At 36.8% G+C, this 20,574-nt stretch overlaps 1 protein-coding gene across 1 annotated transcript in view; it reads left to right on the forward strand.

The window, feature by feature from the left end:
• The window catches only part of LRRK2 (leucine rich repeat kinase 2), a 145,492-nt gene that overhangs the window by 105,139 nt on the left and 19,779 nt on the right, over positions 1-20,574 (forward strand). Inside the window, 3 exon segments of the mRNA NM_001113437.2 lie at positions 5,462-5,622; positions 16,617-16,787; positions 18,021-18,121. Of these exon segments, the coding sequence (NP_001106908.2) occupies positions 5,462-5,622; positions 16,617-16,787; positions 18,021-18,121 (433 nt within the window).

Genomic DNA, 20,574 nt, shown 5'->3' on the forward strand with positions numbered 1-20,574 from the left:
TAGAGTCTGAACCCAGGAGTCCTGCTCCAGAGCCTGTGTTAATCCTGATTTGGCCTCCCTTACCTAAAAACTATGGATGAGGTTCAGAGTATCAAGGAAGGTGTCAGTTATCACGGGTAATCCTAATAAGGAAGATTAGGCTCTATCTCTGAAGGGGACTAGAGTGATTGGAGTCGGGGTGTCCTGCAAGTCTGTAGTGCTTCTCAGTGGCACACCCAGCCAGGCGGCACCTAGACAGCCTTGGAGAGGCCGCCCCTTGGAGTGGAAAGGCCATGGTCTTTGGATACAGAGGGACTGGGATAAATCACTGCCCTTCACCTTAGTTACCTCTGATTTTGTATTCTCGAACTCTGTTTTTGGGGGTTGGTAAACTGTGGCTAATACGTAATGCATAGCATTTCGAGGACTGGTGTAATGACGGAAGACATTCCACGTTAAATTCTTGATTTCCCACTGCTTTCCATCTCCCGGCACCCAGTTGTGTCATCTTGGAGTCCTCCTCCAGTCCCTCCTTTCTCTTACATCCACACCTAATCCTTCAGCAAATATTTTTAGCTCTGCTGTCAACATATGTCTTAATGCAGCTCCTTCTCGAAACTTCTCTCCTCCCAGCAGAATCGAAGCCACTGTCATCTCTCCTGCTTTCACCTTTGCCCCGTGTGGCCTCCTCTTCACATGGCAGCCAGAGTGGAAGTCAGGTCACATCTTCTGCTGTTACCAACCCTCTCCTAACACACTCTGGTCACTGTGCCCCGCCACTCGCCTCCCTGATGTTTCTTGAATGTGCTCTAGAGGCTTTATGCCAGCTCTTCTCTTGGCTAGAATGTCTGACCCCCAGATACCCTTTTGGCTCGCTTCTCATTTCATTCAGGTTTCTTCTCAGAGAGGATGTCCCTCTGGCACCTGTCGCACTTATCACTGATGTGGTACGCTTTATGTTTTCATTTAAGAGGTTTGTTTATTGTCTGTCTTTGCCACCAGAATCTAAGTGCCACAGTAGGAGGGACTTTTTGTCTAGTTCACCGTTGAACCCTAGCACTGCGAATAGCGCATCCTCAGTAATACATGTTGGCACTTGGGAGAGAGGCAGAGAGGAGGGAGGAAGGAAAGAGTGCCTGGTGCAGAGGAGCCACAAAGTGATGCAAATTTCCTTCTCCTCCTTTCTTAATTAACGTCTGTTTTCTTCAGGCAGTGTCCAGAAATATAGTGGAGTGGAGGGTAAGGGAAACAAACGCTGCTCACAAACAGTTAAAACCAAACTGTTGATATAGGATATAACTATTGATAATGTGAAGGTAATTATCATCAGTAGTTATAATATTGATAGTATAACTATCATATAAGTAGATTTCCTTTCCTAAAAGAATCCAGAAGCTATTGAAAAACATACAGATAACTAAAATGAAACAGGAAAGCAGATTTAGATCTCGCTTGCTATATCTACTTTTGAACAGCAGGGGGAACCTTGTATTAAATTAATCTAGATAAAGTGCAATTTATGTCTCATGTATTTTAAAGCTTGTCAGTCACTTTCCTTAATTTAACTAACTCCAGCTCCTAGTGTTTCCCTAAATATTCCACATAACAACCAAAGAGCTCATTTATAAAATTAAGAATTGATTTTTGGAAAATTCATCCCTGTTTGAAAGACGTCATCTCTAAAATAACTTAATCTGGTTCTAGAGTCCTTTCTTAAAATATCGAATCCAGCAGCTTCTGATAAAGTAAATGAAATCTCAGCATATTTTCCTGTCATTTGCCTGATTTGTTCTCAGCATAATGCCAGGTCAGCGTTTTGGATCTTGTGTCACAAGAGGCTATCAATTTCCTACCAGCAGTAAGTGTGTTTTGAAAAAGTAGCATTAAGGTTTGTCTTCCCAAATATATTTTAACATAGGGCTGTAACTACAGAGGTAGAAAGAGACAATAAAGTTACACTCCTCTGAGTCCCTTAAATGATGTTTCTGTTTAGAGGAACAGGTAAGAACTTTCTTCAAGTTACATAGTCTCTCTTTTGCAGTCTTGCCGTCAGCTGTTAGCTTACGTCTCTAATTGTCTGCTTCTGTGAGTTCTTTAGTATAATTCTCAACTACCCTTGAAGATAGAGTCATCTGTATTTCCCATAAATTTCTATGTCTAAATATTTTCAAAATTGAATTTACTTTCCCTGCATTTCCTTCCACCACGAATCTATTCTTTATCTCGAAGCTCCCATTTGCCAAGAAAGATCCTTGTGGTCACATCCAGACCAACTCCTTTCTTCCCCCAAGAGTATGTACTCCTTTGTCCTCCAGGCCCATCATCTTTTTAATTGATTAATTTATTTTTATGTTACTACTGCTGCCTTAATCTAGTATCTCCAGGGAATTATCAAAATATTTCTCCTAAAATGAAAATCTGATTGTACTTGAAATTCACTGACAGGTCCAAGTTATCTACAGAATACATCTCTACTCCTTGGCATGGCATCAGAACTTTTTATGTACGCCTCCTGCCTTCCCCTCCAGCTTCCTGCCATTCCACGACCCTCACTCTGCCTCCTAACCTTGGTGAAGGTCTTACCTTTTCATGGGCATTTGTGTCCATCTTTGCAGTTATCATTCCTCTCTTTTCATGAAATTGTCTGCATTTATTACTCCTCTCTTTTCATGAAATTTGCTCACATACCATCTCCACCACGATGCCCGACTGCGCCATTGAAGAGTTGGCCTTGCTGACAGATGTTTTTTGAGTTTGCTCTATGCAGGGCTTTGTGCCAGCTGGTGAAGAGTGAAAGATAGAGATTACATTGCACTTACCAGGGTTGAAAACTTAGAGTCTAGTGGGAGAGTTTGCTTTCTATCTTTGCTTCTGTGCTTTTCTCCCTCTAGCTTCCCCAGCACTTGGTACTCACCACTTTGTGCAACCTTGTTTGAGCACCTATCTCTCCTCTCCTTCTAGATTGTGACCTCTCAAGAGCAGGGATACAAAGATGGCTTTATATCCCCAGTGACTGTCCTCACAGATGACAAATATATATGTATGATGAATGAATACATTCTTTTTTAGAACTATTCTCTTTAAGATGCAATAAAGTTAGGAGTTTCCATTGTGGCACAGTGGGTTAAGAATCCAGCTGCAGCAGCTGGGGTCACTGTGGAGGCTCGGGTTCGATCCCTGGCCTGGTGCAGTGGGTTAAGGATCACAGCTGTATGTAGCTGTGGCTTGGATTCAATCTCTGGCCCAGGAACTTCCATATGTGTGGGTATGGCAATAAAATTTTTTTCTAAATTAAAACAAAAAAGAGATAAAGTTTAAATTATAAAGAAAGAGGTTTTTTAGCAACATTGATGACAATCACAATTTTAAAATGAGTAGCTGAGATTAGAACAGTTTATATTAAGAAAATATTTAATGACGCTCATTGTCATATAATAGATAGGTTATGGCTGAAATATTCTTAGTAAGGTAAGATCTGCACTTGCTAATATTTCGAAAGCTATTCTGCTATTCTATTAGAAGCTATTAAAACTGCACTTTCAAGATTAAATTCTATAATTGAACACTTTAACTAATCCAGATAATCTTTCCCTCCCATTGACATTATTTCAAATTAAGTTTAACTAATTTTTTTTTAACCTTTGGCAAGTATTCTGAGAGAGTCTGTATTCTATAAATATTCTGAAAGAGGTGTGCATTATGAAGGATTTGGATGCTCTTCAATTATGCATGACTTGGCTTTAACTTTTTTCTTCTTAATCTCCCAGCTTTTCTCTTCGTCAGGGCAGGAGTAGCTAATGGCCTTTCAATAATCCCTTAGTAAATTTTTCTTTTCAGCCCATTACTTATTGTTAAGGTCAACTTCATTGGTACATCTATCTTATTTTCCAGCCAAAAATATGTCTACTGAAAGGCAAAGGCCTAATGTCAAATGTCCTAGCTACATCCTGGAAGAGATGAAATCTTCCACTGTGTTAGTGATGCAGCTAAATGATACATACACTCTAGGCCATCAATCAGTGGAAAGATCAGGGTATTGCTGCCGCTCTGCTCCTAATCCCTCTAGCAGTGATTGGTACTAGGTAATGAGTAAATATTTGTTGATGCAGTGTAAACCAAGCCAAAAGCTGCAAACGAAGGATTTACATTTACCTCTACTAAGTTCTGTGACCAAGCAGGTCAAAATATAGTTGTGAGAGGGTTCCCATTGTGGTTTAGTGGGCTAAGAACCTGATGTAGTATCTGTGAGGATGCAGGTTTGATCCCTGGCCTCGCTCAGTGGGTTAAAGATCTGGCATTGCTACAAGCCGTGGCATAGGTCACAGATGCAGCTTGAATCCAGTTTTGCTGTGGCTCTGATTCCACCCCTAGCCCAGGAACTTCCATATGCTGCAGGTGTGGCTGTAGATATATATCTATATCTATATCTATATATCTATATCTATATCTATATCTTTATCTATATCTATATCTATAGAGAGAGAGAGAGAGAAAGAGTTGTGAGATCACTTGCAGAGCCATGGCAAATTTGACATCATGGGGCAGGGTAAATGGAGTGGGGGGAAAGCTGAATTTTGTGGGTGTGTAAGGAAAGTAATAGAATTACTTTAGTAGTTGGGGTGCATGTTTCCAGCATGGACAAGAACTGGTTGAGATTAGGACTTTGTTTTGTTTTTTATATTAACTAGTTTTTATTCTTTACCTATAGTGAGTGTCCAACTCTAGCTGCTGATGACTGAATGGATCAGTTTCTAAAAGGAAAGGTTTAAAAATCCCCCACATCACCTTTCCCAAGGCAACTCATTCTAGCTCTCAGTCCACAATGTTCTTTGTTAATTTATAATAGAGTTGGGTTTAAAATAAATTACGTCTTCAAACAGTATGGTACTGATAGCTAGAAAAGTCTTTCATTTTGATTTATTACTATGGAAAAAGTAGGAAATGTTTGCCAAAAAATTTGGAAATATTTTAGTCATAAAGAAATAAATATCAAAGGAGGGGATCTTAAAAGCTAAGATAAACTTATGTGTGGTCCAAAGAAAATCAAAACAGTTAATAAATGGGAGTTATAACAAAATTCTATCAATGCTTATTTAACGTATTTACATTTTTAGCCCAATTTAAATATTTGCATGATCATTGAAGGAATTCAAAATTCCTTTTAACTAATTATTAAAGTATATTAAAGAAAAATCTCCAAAAAATGATACTTTGTTTGAGGTGGTTGTGCCTTAAAGTTTAAATCACTTAGCAGGATTGACATGTCCATTTATTTGTTTGTTTTAAAAGCGCAAGGTTGCTTTGTAACATTGGACTTATATGTTTTGATTTGCTTCTACAGTATCTCTTAACTTGGAAAATCCAACTTAGTGCAGAATTTTTTGATGCTTTGCATAATGAGCATACATATTTTTAAAAATCTGGATTAAATTTATTATAATATAATCACATTTAGTAAGATTTCCTGTGCATTTTACGCCAGATACCTTCACTCAGCCATGATTATATACCGTGACTTGAAGCCCCACAACGTGTTGCTTTTCACCCTGTATCCCAATGCTGCCATCATCGCCAAGATTGCTGACTATGGGATTGCTCAGTACTGCTGTAGAATGGGGATAAAAACGTCAGAGGGCACACCAGGTAGGTGACAAGGTCTGACAGTTCCCTCCTCAGACTGACTTGCCTTCAGCTGTGCATTCAGGAGAACCTAGAGAACACTGTAGCCTATCCCACTGTGAAGAGATATTCCTTGTGTGAGTAATTGTGACTATTACATCGGTGATTTTGATCAGTGTATCCTGTAGGGTTAAAAAAACAATTGATTTTCCAGGGACAAAAGCAAATTAAAAAAATAGAATACATTTGATGTCAAGTTAAGTTTTTAAAAGTTGAATTTTTTTAAAAAAAATTTAAATATGCTAGAGGTGGTAAAAAGGAACAACAAAGTTTTAATCTAAGTACCATTAATACTTAACCTAAAAATGAGACATACCAAATTCAGGTTCATCAACTCTGAAGCCCAAATAACTTTGAAAACCCAAAGTTTTTTTTTTTTTTTAACATGTGTGTGTGTGTGTGTGTGTGTGTGTGTGTGTGTGTCACACACACTTACATAAGTGATTTGGTGACAAAATCGGACCTGATCGAATCGATGCTTATTTTAGTCTTTATTTCTCTCCTTGACCATGAATGTGTGTATGTTTCAGGGCAGGAATATAAGCATGTTTGGGTACAGGGTGCTGGCCCTGATCCCACTGAGGCTTTATATAATTTGTTGTATGCATCATTTTTAACTTTTATAAATACGAAAAAGTATAAATTCCTCAATACTTCTGGTTCCAAGAGTTTGAGACAGGGATTTGGGGACCAGAATTCTAAGTTGCACTGTTCTTGGTACAAGCCTACTTTCTTATTCTTATTGATTGATACAGGAGTTTAAACCTTTTAACACTGACCTTCATTTTCCTTTCTTCATAATTTATAGGTTGTTAATACTTCAATACTTAAAAATAATGTAGCATCTCTATTTGCCCTTGTATAGCAAGATGAATCATGGTTATTCCATAAAGTGAAACATATCCATTCTGCATATCGTTATATCCCTGGTATCCAGAAATCACAGCATTGTTTTCTTACCTTAGATTTTAATGTTGCTTTTAAGGGGCATCCTTGACCTCTTTTTGTCATGTCTGCTGCAATATTCCTATCACTTTAACTGTAAACTGACTTTCTACCAGTAAAAATTCCATTTCCCATGTTCCTGTGTTTTCATGCTCTTATGCTCAGATGTGTTCTTCCTACATGGAATCCTCCCTCCTTTTCTCAGCTCTTAGTCTGATACTTATCAGTATCTCAGCTTCTGTTTGCCATAGGGCAAGGCATCTGTATGGATAGCTCGTCTTTTGGATGTGTTTGAACGGTAATAGAAGATGGAAGGGTTGACATCTGTTTAGTGGGGAACAGTGCTGTCTTTAGAGATATCTTAGTTAGTTATTTGTAAATAAAATCGCAGGTGGCTTTACATCATCTTGATGATGGCACCTCAACTAAAACACCTTCCTACGACAGAAGAAAATACTTTCGAGGAAATCCAAGTAGGCAAAAGATCCAAACTGTTCCCTACCCACTCCCCTTCCCCCATTTATGTACTTAGATAAGCAGATGGTCCCACTCTCCAATGCCTGGTTTAATTTTTGCTCCAAATACATACTTTCTCTTCCATTTTACATAGCTGTATGGTGGAAGTAGAGTGTGAATTCTCATCAACATTTCAAAGTATATTTTCTTGCTGCCAGTGTCTCTGGGTTGTTCATTAACCATAAAATCATCATCATCGCATCAGCATCTGCTGGGTACCAGGCTCAGGGCCAGGTCCATTAGGCACATGGTATCCATCCTCACCCCAGCGGCCAGAAGTTAGCTTTTATCTTCTCATCTTTAAAACCAGGCAGCTGAGTCTCCCCACGATTGTGTAACTTGCACAGAGTCATGCAGTAAAGTGCCAAGATAAAACTCTATCTGAAAAACAGTTTAATCCAGAGCTATTTAGCTTTAAATCCTATACAGGCATACCTCATTTTATTGTGCTCAGCTTTATGGTGCTTAACAGACGTTGCATTTTTTTTACAAATTGAAGATTTGTGGCAACTATGCCATAAGCCAGTCTGTCAGTGCCATTTTTCCAACAGCATTTGCTCATTTTATGTCTCTGTGTCCCATTTTGGTAATTTTCACAGCGTTTCAGACTTTTTCATTATTATTCTATTTGTTAAGGTGATCTGTGATCAGTGACCTTTGACATTACTATTGCAAAAAGATTATGGCTTGTGGGCTCTGATGATGGTTAGTATTTTTTAATAAAGGCATGTACATTGTTTTTTAGACATAATGCCCTTGTGCATTAATAGACTACAGTATAGTGCAAACGTAATTTTTATATGCACTGGAAAACCAAAAAGTTTGTGGGATTCACTTTATTGTGATACTAATTAGAGTGGTTGGAACCAAACTTGCAGTATCTGCAAGGTATGCCTGTAGTTGCTCTCCTGATTCACCTGCAGCTCTAGCACATACTTAAAGGGGTTTATGTAATCAATTTTAGTTACTAAAAAATCCAAACAGGAGTTCCCACGGTGACGCAAGGGTATCAGTAGCATCTCTGCAGCACCAGGACACAGGTCTTGATCCTTGGCCTGCCATAGTGGATTAAAGGATACAGGGTTGCCACAGCAGTTGTGTAGATCACATCCTCATGTATTGGCTTCTTAACCACTGAGCCACAATGGGAAATTCCTGATCCCTTTTAATCTGCTCTAGCAATGTGCAGTAACACAAATATGGAGAAAGTTCATGGCAGGAAAACCCAGGGCCTGGTCCTTTCTCTTCTGCCCCACCCCACCCAGCTGCTTAATACATGATGAGCATTTTTCCTCATTATACCTTGGACCTTATCTTTATCATTAACTATATTCATTATTGTTAGAGCACTTTTAATCCCCTCAGCCCTAAATTCTTTTTCAAATTTAAAGTAACAATAACTGTCACCGCCACTACCATCTGCACACTTTTCCTTCCCCAAAGCAATCATGTTTGAGGAGAAAATCAGTCCCTCTTATAATGATTTCAGTTCTCTCCTTGTCTTTTCTTTTTAATGAATCTTCCTGTTAATGTTATACTTGAAAACATTATGAGAAAAAAATATAATGTTTAACTTGGAAACTTTTAGAGAAACAAAAGACCATATCTTTGTTAAACTTTTGTGGATTTTTATACTAACCTCAGTTTACTGTGGTGCATTCACCCTGTGCGTGCCTGTGAGTGTGGGTTCATTCTTGTTGTTTCAGAGAAGATGGTGAGGGGAGCAGACCTTTCTGTGGCACAAATAGAGTGTCTGCCTCATGCTTAGCCTTTTGCATGGGTCGATTTTCTCATTTAATCCTTATGACCCTCTGACACAAGTCCTATTACTATTCCTGGTCTGCAGATAAGGAAATTAAAGCTTAGGGACCACTGACAATGTCTATAGGGTCATACAAGTTGCAGATCCAAGCTTCTGGAGAGGACAGTGTCTGGCCAGGTACCATCATAGCTGGAATATAAAGGTAGAAAAAATTCAGTTATTATCAAGAACCACAGATGGTATCTTTCTACATTTTGATAGGTAAATATGGGATGGAAACTTTTAACTTCACATACTTTAGAGAGAGTCAACCTTAACTCAGTCAAGTGGGCATATTTATATTATATCCTGTTGGGAGTTATGGTTAATTCTGGATCCTGTGGCAGTTGCACTGTTGACTGAGATTTATGCTGACTGATGGCTTCCACTCGGCCAACATCCACAGAAATACAACAGCCTTCCAGTAAACAAAAATGTTATTCTCTGGTTATACCTATCATCTGATAAGTATTATGAAACGTGGTCTACTCAGTCTTCTGAAAGTAAAAATGGAGGAAGGTGTATGTTTCTGTGTGCTATGTAATGTATAATCAGACCTAATTTATGAATTTCTCATGTTTTTGATCTATGGATCTTTTTTTCTTTGTGAAGGCTTATCTGAAAAATTATTCCTAAGGATAGCTTTTAGACAAATGAATCATATTTTCCCAATTATTTTAACATTGTGATTGTTATAATTCTCTAAGGGAAAGTTATCCTTGTTTTTTTATTCATTTATTCATGCATTTGGCAATATGAATGTTTACCAAATACCAATATTGTTGCTGTTTAACAGCTGTATGGTGTTTATCAAGATTTACTTTCTGGGGCTCCGTTTTCATTTCTGTCAATTGTGATGAGAAAAAAGAATGCCTACCTTATTGAGTTGTTAAAAGGATACAGTGAAATAAACCATGTAAATAACATAGAATAGTGCTTGGCAGATTGCAGGTGCTCCAAGTATGTTTGCAGTTGCCTGAGTGGTGAACTTAGCGAATATGCATGAATAAATTAAGTTTTATTCTCCAGAGGCATACCTTTTCGCCTGAAGAAATAGGACTGTAAAAATTAATCGTAAAGCATTGTGTCGGTTTCAGTAGGAGATCTAGTTCAAGGTACAGTGATAGTGCAAAGGAGCAAGTGATTAACTCAACTATGGGTCTCCAGGACTTCCTTCCCAGAGGAGGTTATTTTGGAGTTATACCTAAAAGAACATGTTTGAGGTTTGTGAAAAAATAAATAAAAGACTAGGAGGAGGTATTTCAGGCAAAAAGGTACTACTGTAGGAAATGACCTCTCTTATTCAGCTAACTGCAAAAAGTTCTGTACCGTCTGAGTGATAGATGGAGGATGGAGGGATATTTGGTTAAGTTTTTTTTTTTTTCAATTCTGGCTGCATATTAGATAACATGTACAGCATGTATATCCTCTATAATTATATTTTAGTTGGTGTGGCGGAGGGGCTCTCAGTGTGGCCACATGTTAGAAGCTCCTGGAGGATTTTTAAATATATGGGTTCCAAGACCTCATTCCCAGGGATTCTGATTTAACTAGTTTGGGGTGGAGCCCAGACATTGAGATTACTTAAATGATCTCTCAGTGGTTCCTATCTCTGCATCATATAAACAGTGTCATTGCCTATATGCATTGATTATAAGATGGGCAGCCCAAGTTTTGATCCTGTCTCACACTGGGGGAAATATTATTTATAGAAAACTTTTAATAAGATTATTAGCATTTACTCTAGATTTTAAGAGTAAACAAAAAGTTATAGAAGTGAGCAAATTGAATGGAGTTTAGACTTATGTTTAAATATGAAAGCAATATCAATTATTTTACATTAATATTTCTCAGGAGTACACATTCTAGGCATGCAGTGTATTCTGGAGATGGACAGATACGACTTGGTGAACTATTGACTGTCCAGAATCTGTTAAACATGGGCTATGAAGTCAGACTGTCATGGTCTAACTTACTGGCTGAGGCTGGAGAAATTACCTAATTCCTTTCCTTGATTAAATAATAGTACCTAATTGTAGTGTCTACTCTAGAGGATTGCTGTGAACATTAAATGAGAAATTCGTATCAGGTGTTTACCACAGTTGTCATTTTTTAGACGTCTTTGCTTTCCTGGACTCTCTGCTTTGTCTTCTCACATCCCCACCTCTCACTTCCACCCCGGCTCTGTTTATGTTCCCTTTCCCTGGGCTGTGGGCTGAGAACTCTCTGCAGGGATCTCAGAAGACCGACCTTGTTTGCTGACTCTCTTTCAGGGTCTCAAGTTTCATATATGTTGTTTAGTTATTTCATTGTTTTATGTAAGATGGTAAAGCTAGCCCCTGTTATTCCATCTTAGCTTGAAGTGGAAGGGACACATGTTTAAATAAATGCCTTGTTAAATAGCCCAATATAAGGATGTAAATTCGGGATTTTAGTTGGTACTTACCATGTCTACTCTTTAAAGAGGGTATCCATGCAGTACAGTCGTATGGTCCATGACCACCACAGAGCATTCCCAGTATTAGCTCAGGTGGCAATATTGTCCCTTTGTAAAGAGGCAGGAAATGTTTCTATTTCTAACCCTTCCCAATGAATGGCAAGTAATATAAAAAGTGTTCATTTTCATCCTGAATTAAATTCAGTGGTGAATGCACTGAATAGCTGGAAACTTTATTCTCCCTGTTACTACTGTGGTGACCGGTATAGTTAAATATAAGGTAAATATTTTCGAAGAAATTGCAGTCTCCCTTCCAGGGAAGTCCTCCATAATAAGGATACCCGTAGAGTAGCTTGGAGGATCTTGTTATGGTTTAGATTGATAACCAAATGTTATGTTGGTAGCTTAGGTCTTAATCCCCTCAACCGTCCCGTCAACCATTTTGGCTTTTGAGATTCAAGGCTCTATGGTAAATAGCTGAGGCAAGTCGTTTAAAGTAAGATTTGATTTGCGCAACATAAGATTGTGAGGTGAAAGCAGCAAATGCTATTGAGAAGGCCAGAGGATGGGTTTCTAATAAATTTGTGGAAATAACTCTTACCACTCTCTTAACATAGTGATATGTCTATATCTAGATTTAGAGGTGCTCAAGTGTTTTATATACATATTGCATTGTAAATTCTGATTTGTTTTCTTTTTCCACTTAATATTTCATGGACATCTTTGTCAAGTATCAGTTTTAATAGTTACATAATATTTCATTGTTACTAAGTACAGTAATTTACTTAGCCACATTTTGATGTATATGTATTTTTTCTAACTTTTTGAGATATGAAAGTGCTTCAATTAATAGCCTTGCAAATTAAAAATTTTCAATGTATGAAACCAATTTTTTTTTTTTTCTTTTTAGGGCCACACCTGCAGCATAGGGAAGTTCCCAGGCTAGGGGTCTGAAGAGTCAGAGCTGCAGCTGCCAGCCTACACTATAGCCACAGCAACTCGGGATCTGAGCCGTGTCTGAAACCTGCACCACAGCCCATGGCAATGCCGGATTCTTAACCCCCTGAGTGAGGCCAAGGATTGAACCTACATCCCCATGGATACTAGTTGGGTTTGTTACCACTGAGCCACTATGGGAACTCCTGAAACTAATTTTTAAACATTAAATTTCTAGGAATCTTATTGCTGGATATGCATAGTTTTAATTTCAAACACTAATTGCCTTCTAGAAAGGTTTATCAATTAAAATCTCTCAATACTTGAATTAGAGTACACAAGTACCATTCTGGGTTTTTTAGTATACGTTTTCATTTGTCGAGGTTTTTTCTGGCTGCACCCACGGCACATGGACGTTTCTGGGCCATGAAACGAACCAACACCACACCAGTGACCCAAGCTGCTGCAGTGACAATGCTGGATCCTTAATCTGGTGCACCACAAGAGAACTCCTTATTTTTAATTTTCATGAAGTTAATAGTCAAAAAGTGATAAAATAGCATTTTTACTTTTCAGATATTTATTTACCTGCTTATTTTTTCTTTGAGGACATGCACTCTTTTATGTATAACACATATTTTTTTCCATGTTTTGTATATTTTTGGGTCTCTACGCATTTACCTACTTACTCATTTGTAAAGCCTGTTTCACATAATATTGCCCCTTTGTCTTTTGTATATGACCAATATTTTTCATTTTAGGGTTGGTCTTTTAACCTTGTTTATGGCATTTTGCTGTTGCAGGGTTTAAATTTTTCTGATTTTCCTGACACATTTAGTGAGTCATACGCCAAAGGCAGGGTTGGTAGGAGTGTTTGTCCCCAGGGCAGGCAGTTGCTTGTTTTAAACTCTCTAAAGACAGCATAGCTCCCCCAACTCTCAGCCTACTGGATTCTACCTGCCCACCCATTTCTGGTACACAGAGTGACTAGGGAGGCCTTTTGCATCCCAATATTACCAGTTTAATTGTGAATATTCATTTAGTATTTCCATCAATTTGTAACTTACATTAAAACTTTTGGTTCATCAAAACTTCATTTGTTATAGAGAATAATGTAGTGCCTCCTTTTTTTTTTTATCAAACAACTTCTGCTATTATCATTTATTAAAATTCTGTCTTTTCCCTACTGCTTTGAATGTCACCTTAGTCGTCTTTCTTACGTACTTGGTTCTAAGTCTCCCATTCAATTTTGGTGCCATGTAATTCTGTTTTGGTAGAAAAATGGATATTTTAGTTATGTAATTTTATAAAACAATTTCATTTAAAATGTTGTTTACTCAGCACTTTTGAAATTCATGATTTTCAAGTGGATGTTATACCTTTTTCAGAGAAACAAATTATAGTAATGTTTTATGCATTTTCGTATTTAAAGATGTAGATTGTGGATACTATATATTTCATGTTACTGTACAAGCTTTGTTGATTGATGTCATTTTATTGCCACCTCTGACAACATGTTTATCCAGACCAGTCCATTTGATGGATGATAGTCCTACTATCATGCAGTGTTTATTATTTGAGGGAGATTTGTCCTAAAGATGTATATTCTCCATAGATAACTTTAGAAAAAATTATTACTGCAATCAAGAAATAAAATCATGGGCGTTCCCGTCATGGCTCAGTGGAAACAAATCTGACTGGCATCCATGAGGACGAAGGTTTGATCCCTGGCCTCACTTGGAGGGTTAATGATCAAGCGTTGCAGTGAGCCGTGGTGTAGGTCACAGATGCAGCTTGGGTCTGGCGTGGCTGTGGCTATGGTGTTGGCCAAGGCTACAGCTCCCCCTAACCAGGGAACCTTCATATGCCATGGGTGCAGCCCTAAAAGAAAAAAAAGAAAAGAAAGAAAATCATTAGAAATCATTCATTGGATGAATTTCAAGAAGCATTTAGATGTGTATTATGTTATAATTGAGATAACTCCTGATGATATAAATAAGAATCATGTTCTCCTGCTGGGGATTGTGTCTCCCATGTGGGCCACGTACCCTCTCCTGGGTACGTTGTAGTGGGACTGCAGCTGGTGCTGAGGCATGCCAGTGGGCAAGGCTGGCCCCCAGCCTGGCTGTGAAGTTCAGCCACAATTTTTAAGTACTCTTGATTTTATCATTTATTTGTCTGTGTGGCCTTAGGAAAACACATTCACATTTTTGAAAGGATTTTATTATTTGTAAAATGGGAAGTTCTCATCTGCTTACTACAGGTGATTCTTTGTATAGCAAATGAAATATTTAGAAAGGTGTCTGTAAATCATTATAGTGATATGAGTTAGGAGCTATTGTGATATGTTTACATTATGTCATAGGCAGAGTTTACTAGGGATCTATTTTAGAACTATCTTAACTACTTATAAAATTCTTTAGCTTAAGTAGGAGAATGATATTATGGCAGGAAAATGTCCTTATTCTAAGGATGTGTATTATACTTAGAGCTGAAATATTGTATCTTCAACTTAATATGTCAAACTTTTAAAATATATATACATACAGAGACAAGGAGAGAAAGAGAGACAAAGAGTGAGAGAGGTAGAGTGACAGAGAGGGGGAAGATATAGAGATATAAATGTGGGAAAATTGTAAAAGTGTGTGTGTGTGAATGTGTCTGTAGAAAAAGAGAGGTGATAAATGTGGCAAAAGTTTACTAGATAGGAGTTTCCGTTATGGCTTGGTGGTAATGAAACCGACTAGTATCCATGAGGATGCGGGTTGGATGCTTGGCCTCGCTCAGTGGTTTAAGGATCTGGTGTTGCCATGAGCTGTGGTGTAGCTTGCAGATTCAGCTTGGATCCTGCGTTGCTATGGCTGTAGCATGGGCTGGCAACTGCAGCTTCAATTCAACCCCTAGCCTGGGAACATGTGGACCTAAAAAAAAAAGGAAAAAAAACCATTTACTGGAGAATGTTAACAGTTAGTAAATAGGTGCTATCATGCTCAAATCTGGTGTCTCCATCCATTTGACTCTTCATGTCTTTATAGCTTGGTGAAGAATTCTTGAGCTTCATATTTTGCTGGGAAGCTCTATGTTAAACATAACTGTTTCTCCGTTCAGTCATTTACTCCTCGAAGGATATGAATTAATACTTTGTTACATTTTCCTAGCTGTACATTTACTTTAATAATGATATATATTCATTGTAGAAAATTTAGAATTATAAAGGAAAATAAAAGCTACCAATAATTTCGGTACATAGAAATAATTATTGTTGCATTTGGGTATATATCTTTGTAGTCTTTAATTTTGCACATTCTCATTAACTTATTTTGAAAATGTTTCAACTATGGAAACACCGTAAGAGTAATATGCTATATATTTATACATCCTTCACATAGTATATTATTAACTTTTTGCCACACTCTTGGTCTCCCTCTTGCTTTCTTTGTATATAAAAATAAAATTAAGTTGCAGACATCATGCTATATCATCCCAAATATTCTTGCATGTATTCCTCAGTATAAGAATGTTTGCTTACATAATCACCATATTATTACCATAGCTAGTAAAATTAATTCAGCTGATAAGTTTCTGTTTATTCCAAATTATAGTGTGCATTTTCTTTTCATTTACATCGTAGTATGTCATCTTAAGTATCATTTTCAAGTTACTGCATAGTGCATAGTTCTTTAACTGATTTCCTTTTATAATTGAATTTCTTTAGATTGTTGATATTTTCACTATTATAAGTCATGTTGAAATTAGTCTTTTTAATAAGTGGTTTATTTCTGTTGTGGAATGAAAGGTTATATTTCCCTTTAAAAGAATTTCAGACATGAACCAACACCTGAGAGAAGGCTTTTATCAGTTTTAGTCATGGTTTTCTTTTTAGTTTTCAATTGGGTAGAAGTAACAGAGTCACAAGTTCTTGAAATAATGAGGCCATTAAAATTTTAGCCAGATCCAAGTGAAATCTAGAAATCTCCCTTCTAACCACTCCTCTGTTTCAAACACTGGCTTGGGAATAGTTATTATTAAGAATGATGTAGGTTTTTCCCTTTTTATGCTTCATTTATTTAATTATGGAAGATCACTTACTAATTTATTATTGAATGTTTATCCTCATTGTTCTTCAAGATCGACCTTGGAGTGAAATGTCCTAGGGCCAGGGCTGTTAATTGACTTGATTATGGTGTTTCCTTATTTGATCGATATGGCCTGCTTAGAAATAATCTTCCTGAGTCTTCATCTGCATGTATGCCTAAATATATACCTCTGGGTGTATGAGCCCTGGTGTTGGGCATGTTTATGAATATATCTGCTTCCTTTCAGGGTTTCGTGCACCTGAAGTTGCTAGAGGAAATGTTATTTATAACCAACAGGCTGATGTTTATTCATTTGGTTTGCTACTCTATGACATTTTGACAACTGGAGGTAGAATAGCAGAGGGTTTGAAGTTTCCAAATGAGTTTGATGAACTGGCAATACAAGGAAAATTACCTGGTAAGTTTTATTTTGTCTGCAATGGAGATTATTACTGTTTTTAATATTAGCAGCTTCATTATGCTAATCCATTTCCCTGCTGATAATTTTTTTTAGTGCATGAATGTTCTTAAAATTTGTGACATACTAAAAAAATCATATGAAAAAGATAGCAGTTATAGGGTTTCTTTTTAGTATCCTGACTTAATATTGATATGTTTGGTATTACATTTTGAAGAATACTCAGAAAAGGAAATGCTGTTAGAACTCCAGGTTGAGTGACTTCTCTTCTCATAAAGCTACTCCAGATTTAGTGACTTCTTTTTTCATAAAGTTCTCAGTAAGTGTTCATTAGTTCAGAGTATTTTTATTTTCTTGGGGTGAAATAATTTCTATGCAGGAATGGAAGCTTGGCTTATTTACAATACTAGTTTTTAGTAGTAAATATTAGTAAGAATTCGTAATTATTTAATGAGGTGAAATCTCATTTTTAGTGGTGGTCTCATGCTTTAAAGGAATTCTAGGATTTTTGTCATTCATTCCTTAACGGTTACTTCAATTCTCATTCGAAAGCATTCTTTTACATGTATTTAGTTGTTTCTCGTGTTTTCTGCTTTCCTTTTCTTTTAAGAAATAGCTTTTGATTGTATACTATGTGCCAGCTAGAGGGACTATAGCTTTTAATCGTCTCCTTTGGGGGATCTTTAAAGATTCCCAGCAGAAGGAAATCTATTATGATTTGGCTAAACTTTGTGCACAATCTGGGTCATCTCTCTCATTTTATCAGTTAGCTTAGTGAAAGTTTTCAGGTCTCTATTCTACACCAATCAGAAGGAGGCATACCTATTGTAAAAAACAAATATGCACAAACTGACTGTGGGGATACGAGGATTAAGTTCTTCCCTACTTTGAATATTAAAATAAAAAAGGATTTGCAATGTCTCATTATTATATGAACAAAAATGTTTTCAAAGTCTATTTGAAATGAAGGTGTGACGTGGAAATCTATTTTTATTCAGTTGGTATTTGTGTCTCTTTTTATACTGTGAGAAATTAACTTTTTTGGTGTCTCTCGTGGAAATAGATATAATAAAATTAACTTTAGTAAGTGATAAACAGATTCATAACAAATATAGGATTATAGAGATCACTGTTTTCCTTTGCAATGTCTGAATCTCTCCAACAGATTGAGAAGAAATTAAGTAATTGTTCTGATTTGTCCAGTTTTCTAGCATATGTTTTTGACTGTTTTAGATCCAGTTAAGGAATATGGTTGTGCCCCATGGCCTATGGTTGAGAAGTTAATTAAAAAGTGTTTAAAAGAAAATCCTCAAGAAAGACCTACTTCTGCCCAGGTATACGTATGGTCAAAATTTACCAATATTCTGTATAAAACATCTCTCTATCTATCTAATCTTCAAATATATACACTCAAACACATAAATACACACACAATTTAAAGTAGTTAAAAAGCAAAACTCCTGTATTCCCTCACCGCCCTAGGCACAAATAAGGGACGTGACCAGCATCCCAGAAGCTCACACATGCCTCTTTCTGATCCCTGTAGATACAGCTACTCTTCTGACTTTCATGATAAGCTTCCCTTTGTGATCTTGCTACCCAGTTTAGTTTTCCTAGATTCATAATTCATTCAAATAAGAGTCATAGTCACGTAGAGTTTGGGGTTTTTTCAGTTGTTCTCTCCCAACATTCTTTTGTAAGCTTCATTCAGGTTGTTGAATGTAGCTGTTGATTATTTTCCCTCGTATTCCATTCGTTGTTTAAATGCACAACAACATATACCTATGATCATATCAGTGGGTATGGGTATTGTTGCTAGTTTTTTGCTGTTATAAACAGTATTGTTATGAGCAGTGTCGTACATGTCTCCTAGTGCAAATTGTATGAGAATTGCTTTGTGGAATATATCTAGGTGCTGAATTGCAGAGCTGTGGCATATGAGAACATCTAAATCATTTTCTGGAGAAGTTGTACCACCTTAACACTTCCACCACCTATATGTTAAGAGTAGCTGTGTTTTAAAATATATTCTCTGTAAATATTGTACTAGCTGACTTCTTAATTTTTTCCAAATAGATTCAGTCTTGTGTATTGATCTACATTTTCCTAATTACTAATAAGAACAAGCTTTTTTTTATATATTCCTTAGTCATATATATGTTTCCTTTCTGGGAAATGCCTATTCATTATTTTGCCCATTTTTCTATTGGGATATTTATATAACAAATGAAATTTAAAAAGAGATTCTTTATACATTATATGGTAATATTTTGTTGTTTATATATGCTTCAAATTTCTTTTTGCAGTTTGTGGCTTGCATTATTATTTCCTATAGAGTGCCTTTTGATTCACAGAATTTCTTAATTTTAATAGAGATAATTTAACATTACTTCTTTTTAATGGTTGTTACTTGGAGGGTCCTATTTTAAAAAGTCCTTATCTACCCCAGATTCACAAAAATATTTACCTATGGTTTCTTCAAAAAGTTTAAAAGTTTTGCTTTTGATGGTTCCTAATCCATGGGGAACTGACATTTTGAAATCTTGATCCAATTTCCACAAATTTTCCAGCTTCATCTATAAAATAGTTTCTTCCTTCTTCCATTGCCTTCTTCCCCCATTTTCACTCTGTGATACACACACAAAGATACATACACACATTCTCTTTCACTCATCAATTTACCTCTTCTTGAAGCTTTTTAATAGTCTCCTTCCCCCCTTAATTTTACCCTTTAGAAATGCTCTAGTTTTTCTTGGGTTTAATTTTTCCATATAAATTTTTATTTTATTTTATTTTATTTTATTTTATTTTATTTTTGCTTTTTAGGGCCACACTTGCAACACATGGAGGTTCCCAGGCTAGGGGTCAAATTGGAGCTGTAGCTGCCGTCTTGTGCCATAGCCACAGCAATGCAGGATCTGAGCTGCGTCTGTGACCTACACCACAGCTCACGGCAACACTGGATCCTTAACCCACTGAGTGAGACCAGGTATCAAACCTGCATCCTCATGGATAATAGCTGGATTTATTTCCGCTGCTACACAATGGGAACTCCCGAATTTTTCCATATAAATTTTTAAATCACTTTTCAACTTGTATAAAAATCCTACTGTTCTTTGGATTGGACTTGCATTGACTCTGTAGACAATATCCTTATGATATATTAAGTCTTTCTATTCTTAAATGTGAGTTATCTCTCTATTTAGGTCTTAAGTATCTTTCAGTAAAATTTATAATTCTCCATACAGGATTTAAACATCTTTTTTTTTTTTTTTCTGAATTTTCTTGCTGTAAATTACTTGAAACCCAGTTCCTGGCTTGAGATATTTTTGAACCACCCAGGCTTTGGTCTACAAATCTTGAGAGCAAGTCATGAAAAGCATTTTCTCAGGGTTCTTTTGCTCTCTCCCTCTTTGTAAAGTCCTTCCTTATAGACGAGTGAGAGTGGGAGTGTGGAATGGCTTTATTTCTGGGATCCCCAAGGGCTGCGTATTCAGAGTATTTGCAGCCCTTGAGGATCCCAGCTTTGTGGGAGCAGGGCTGATAGAGTCTCCAATTTGGCACCGCCCTAGATTTTAACTCTTTCCTACCAGCCCCTCAAGGTACTCAAAACCACACATCAGTTTTGCTTCAGTAACAAATGCCTAAGGGCAAAAATCTGGCTTTAGGGTTCATCTGACCTCTCTGAATTCTGTCTTTCATTTACATTTTGGCCTGGTAACTCTGTATGGTGTTGTCAGATCTTTCATGTTTTTAAGAATTTAAAGAAAGAATTTCTTCAGCATTT

This window comes from Sus scrofa, chromosome 5 (genome assembly GCF_000003025.6).
Source record: "Sus scrofa isolate TJ Tabasco breed Duroc chromosome 5, Sscrofa11.1, whole genome shotgun sequence".
NCBI classification, from domain to species: domain Eukaryota; kingdom Metazoa; phylum Chordata; class Mammalia; order Artiodactyla; family Suidae; genus Sus; species Sus scrofa.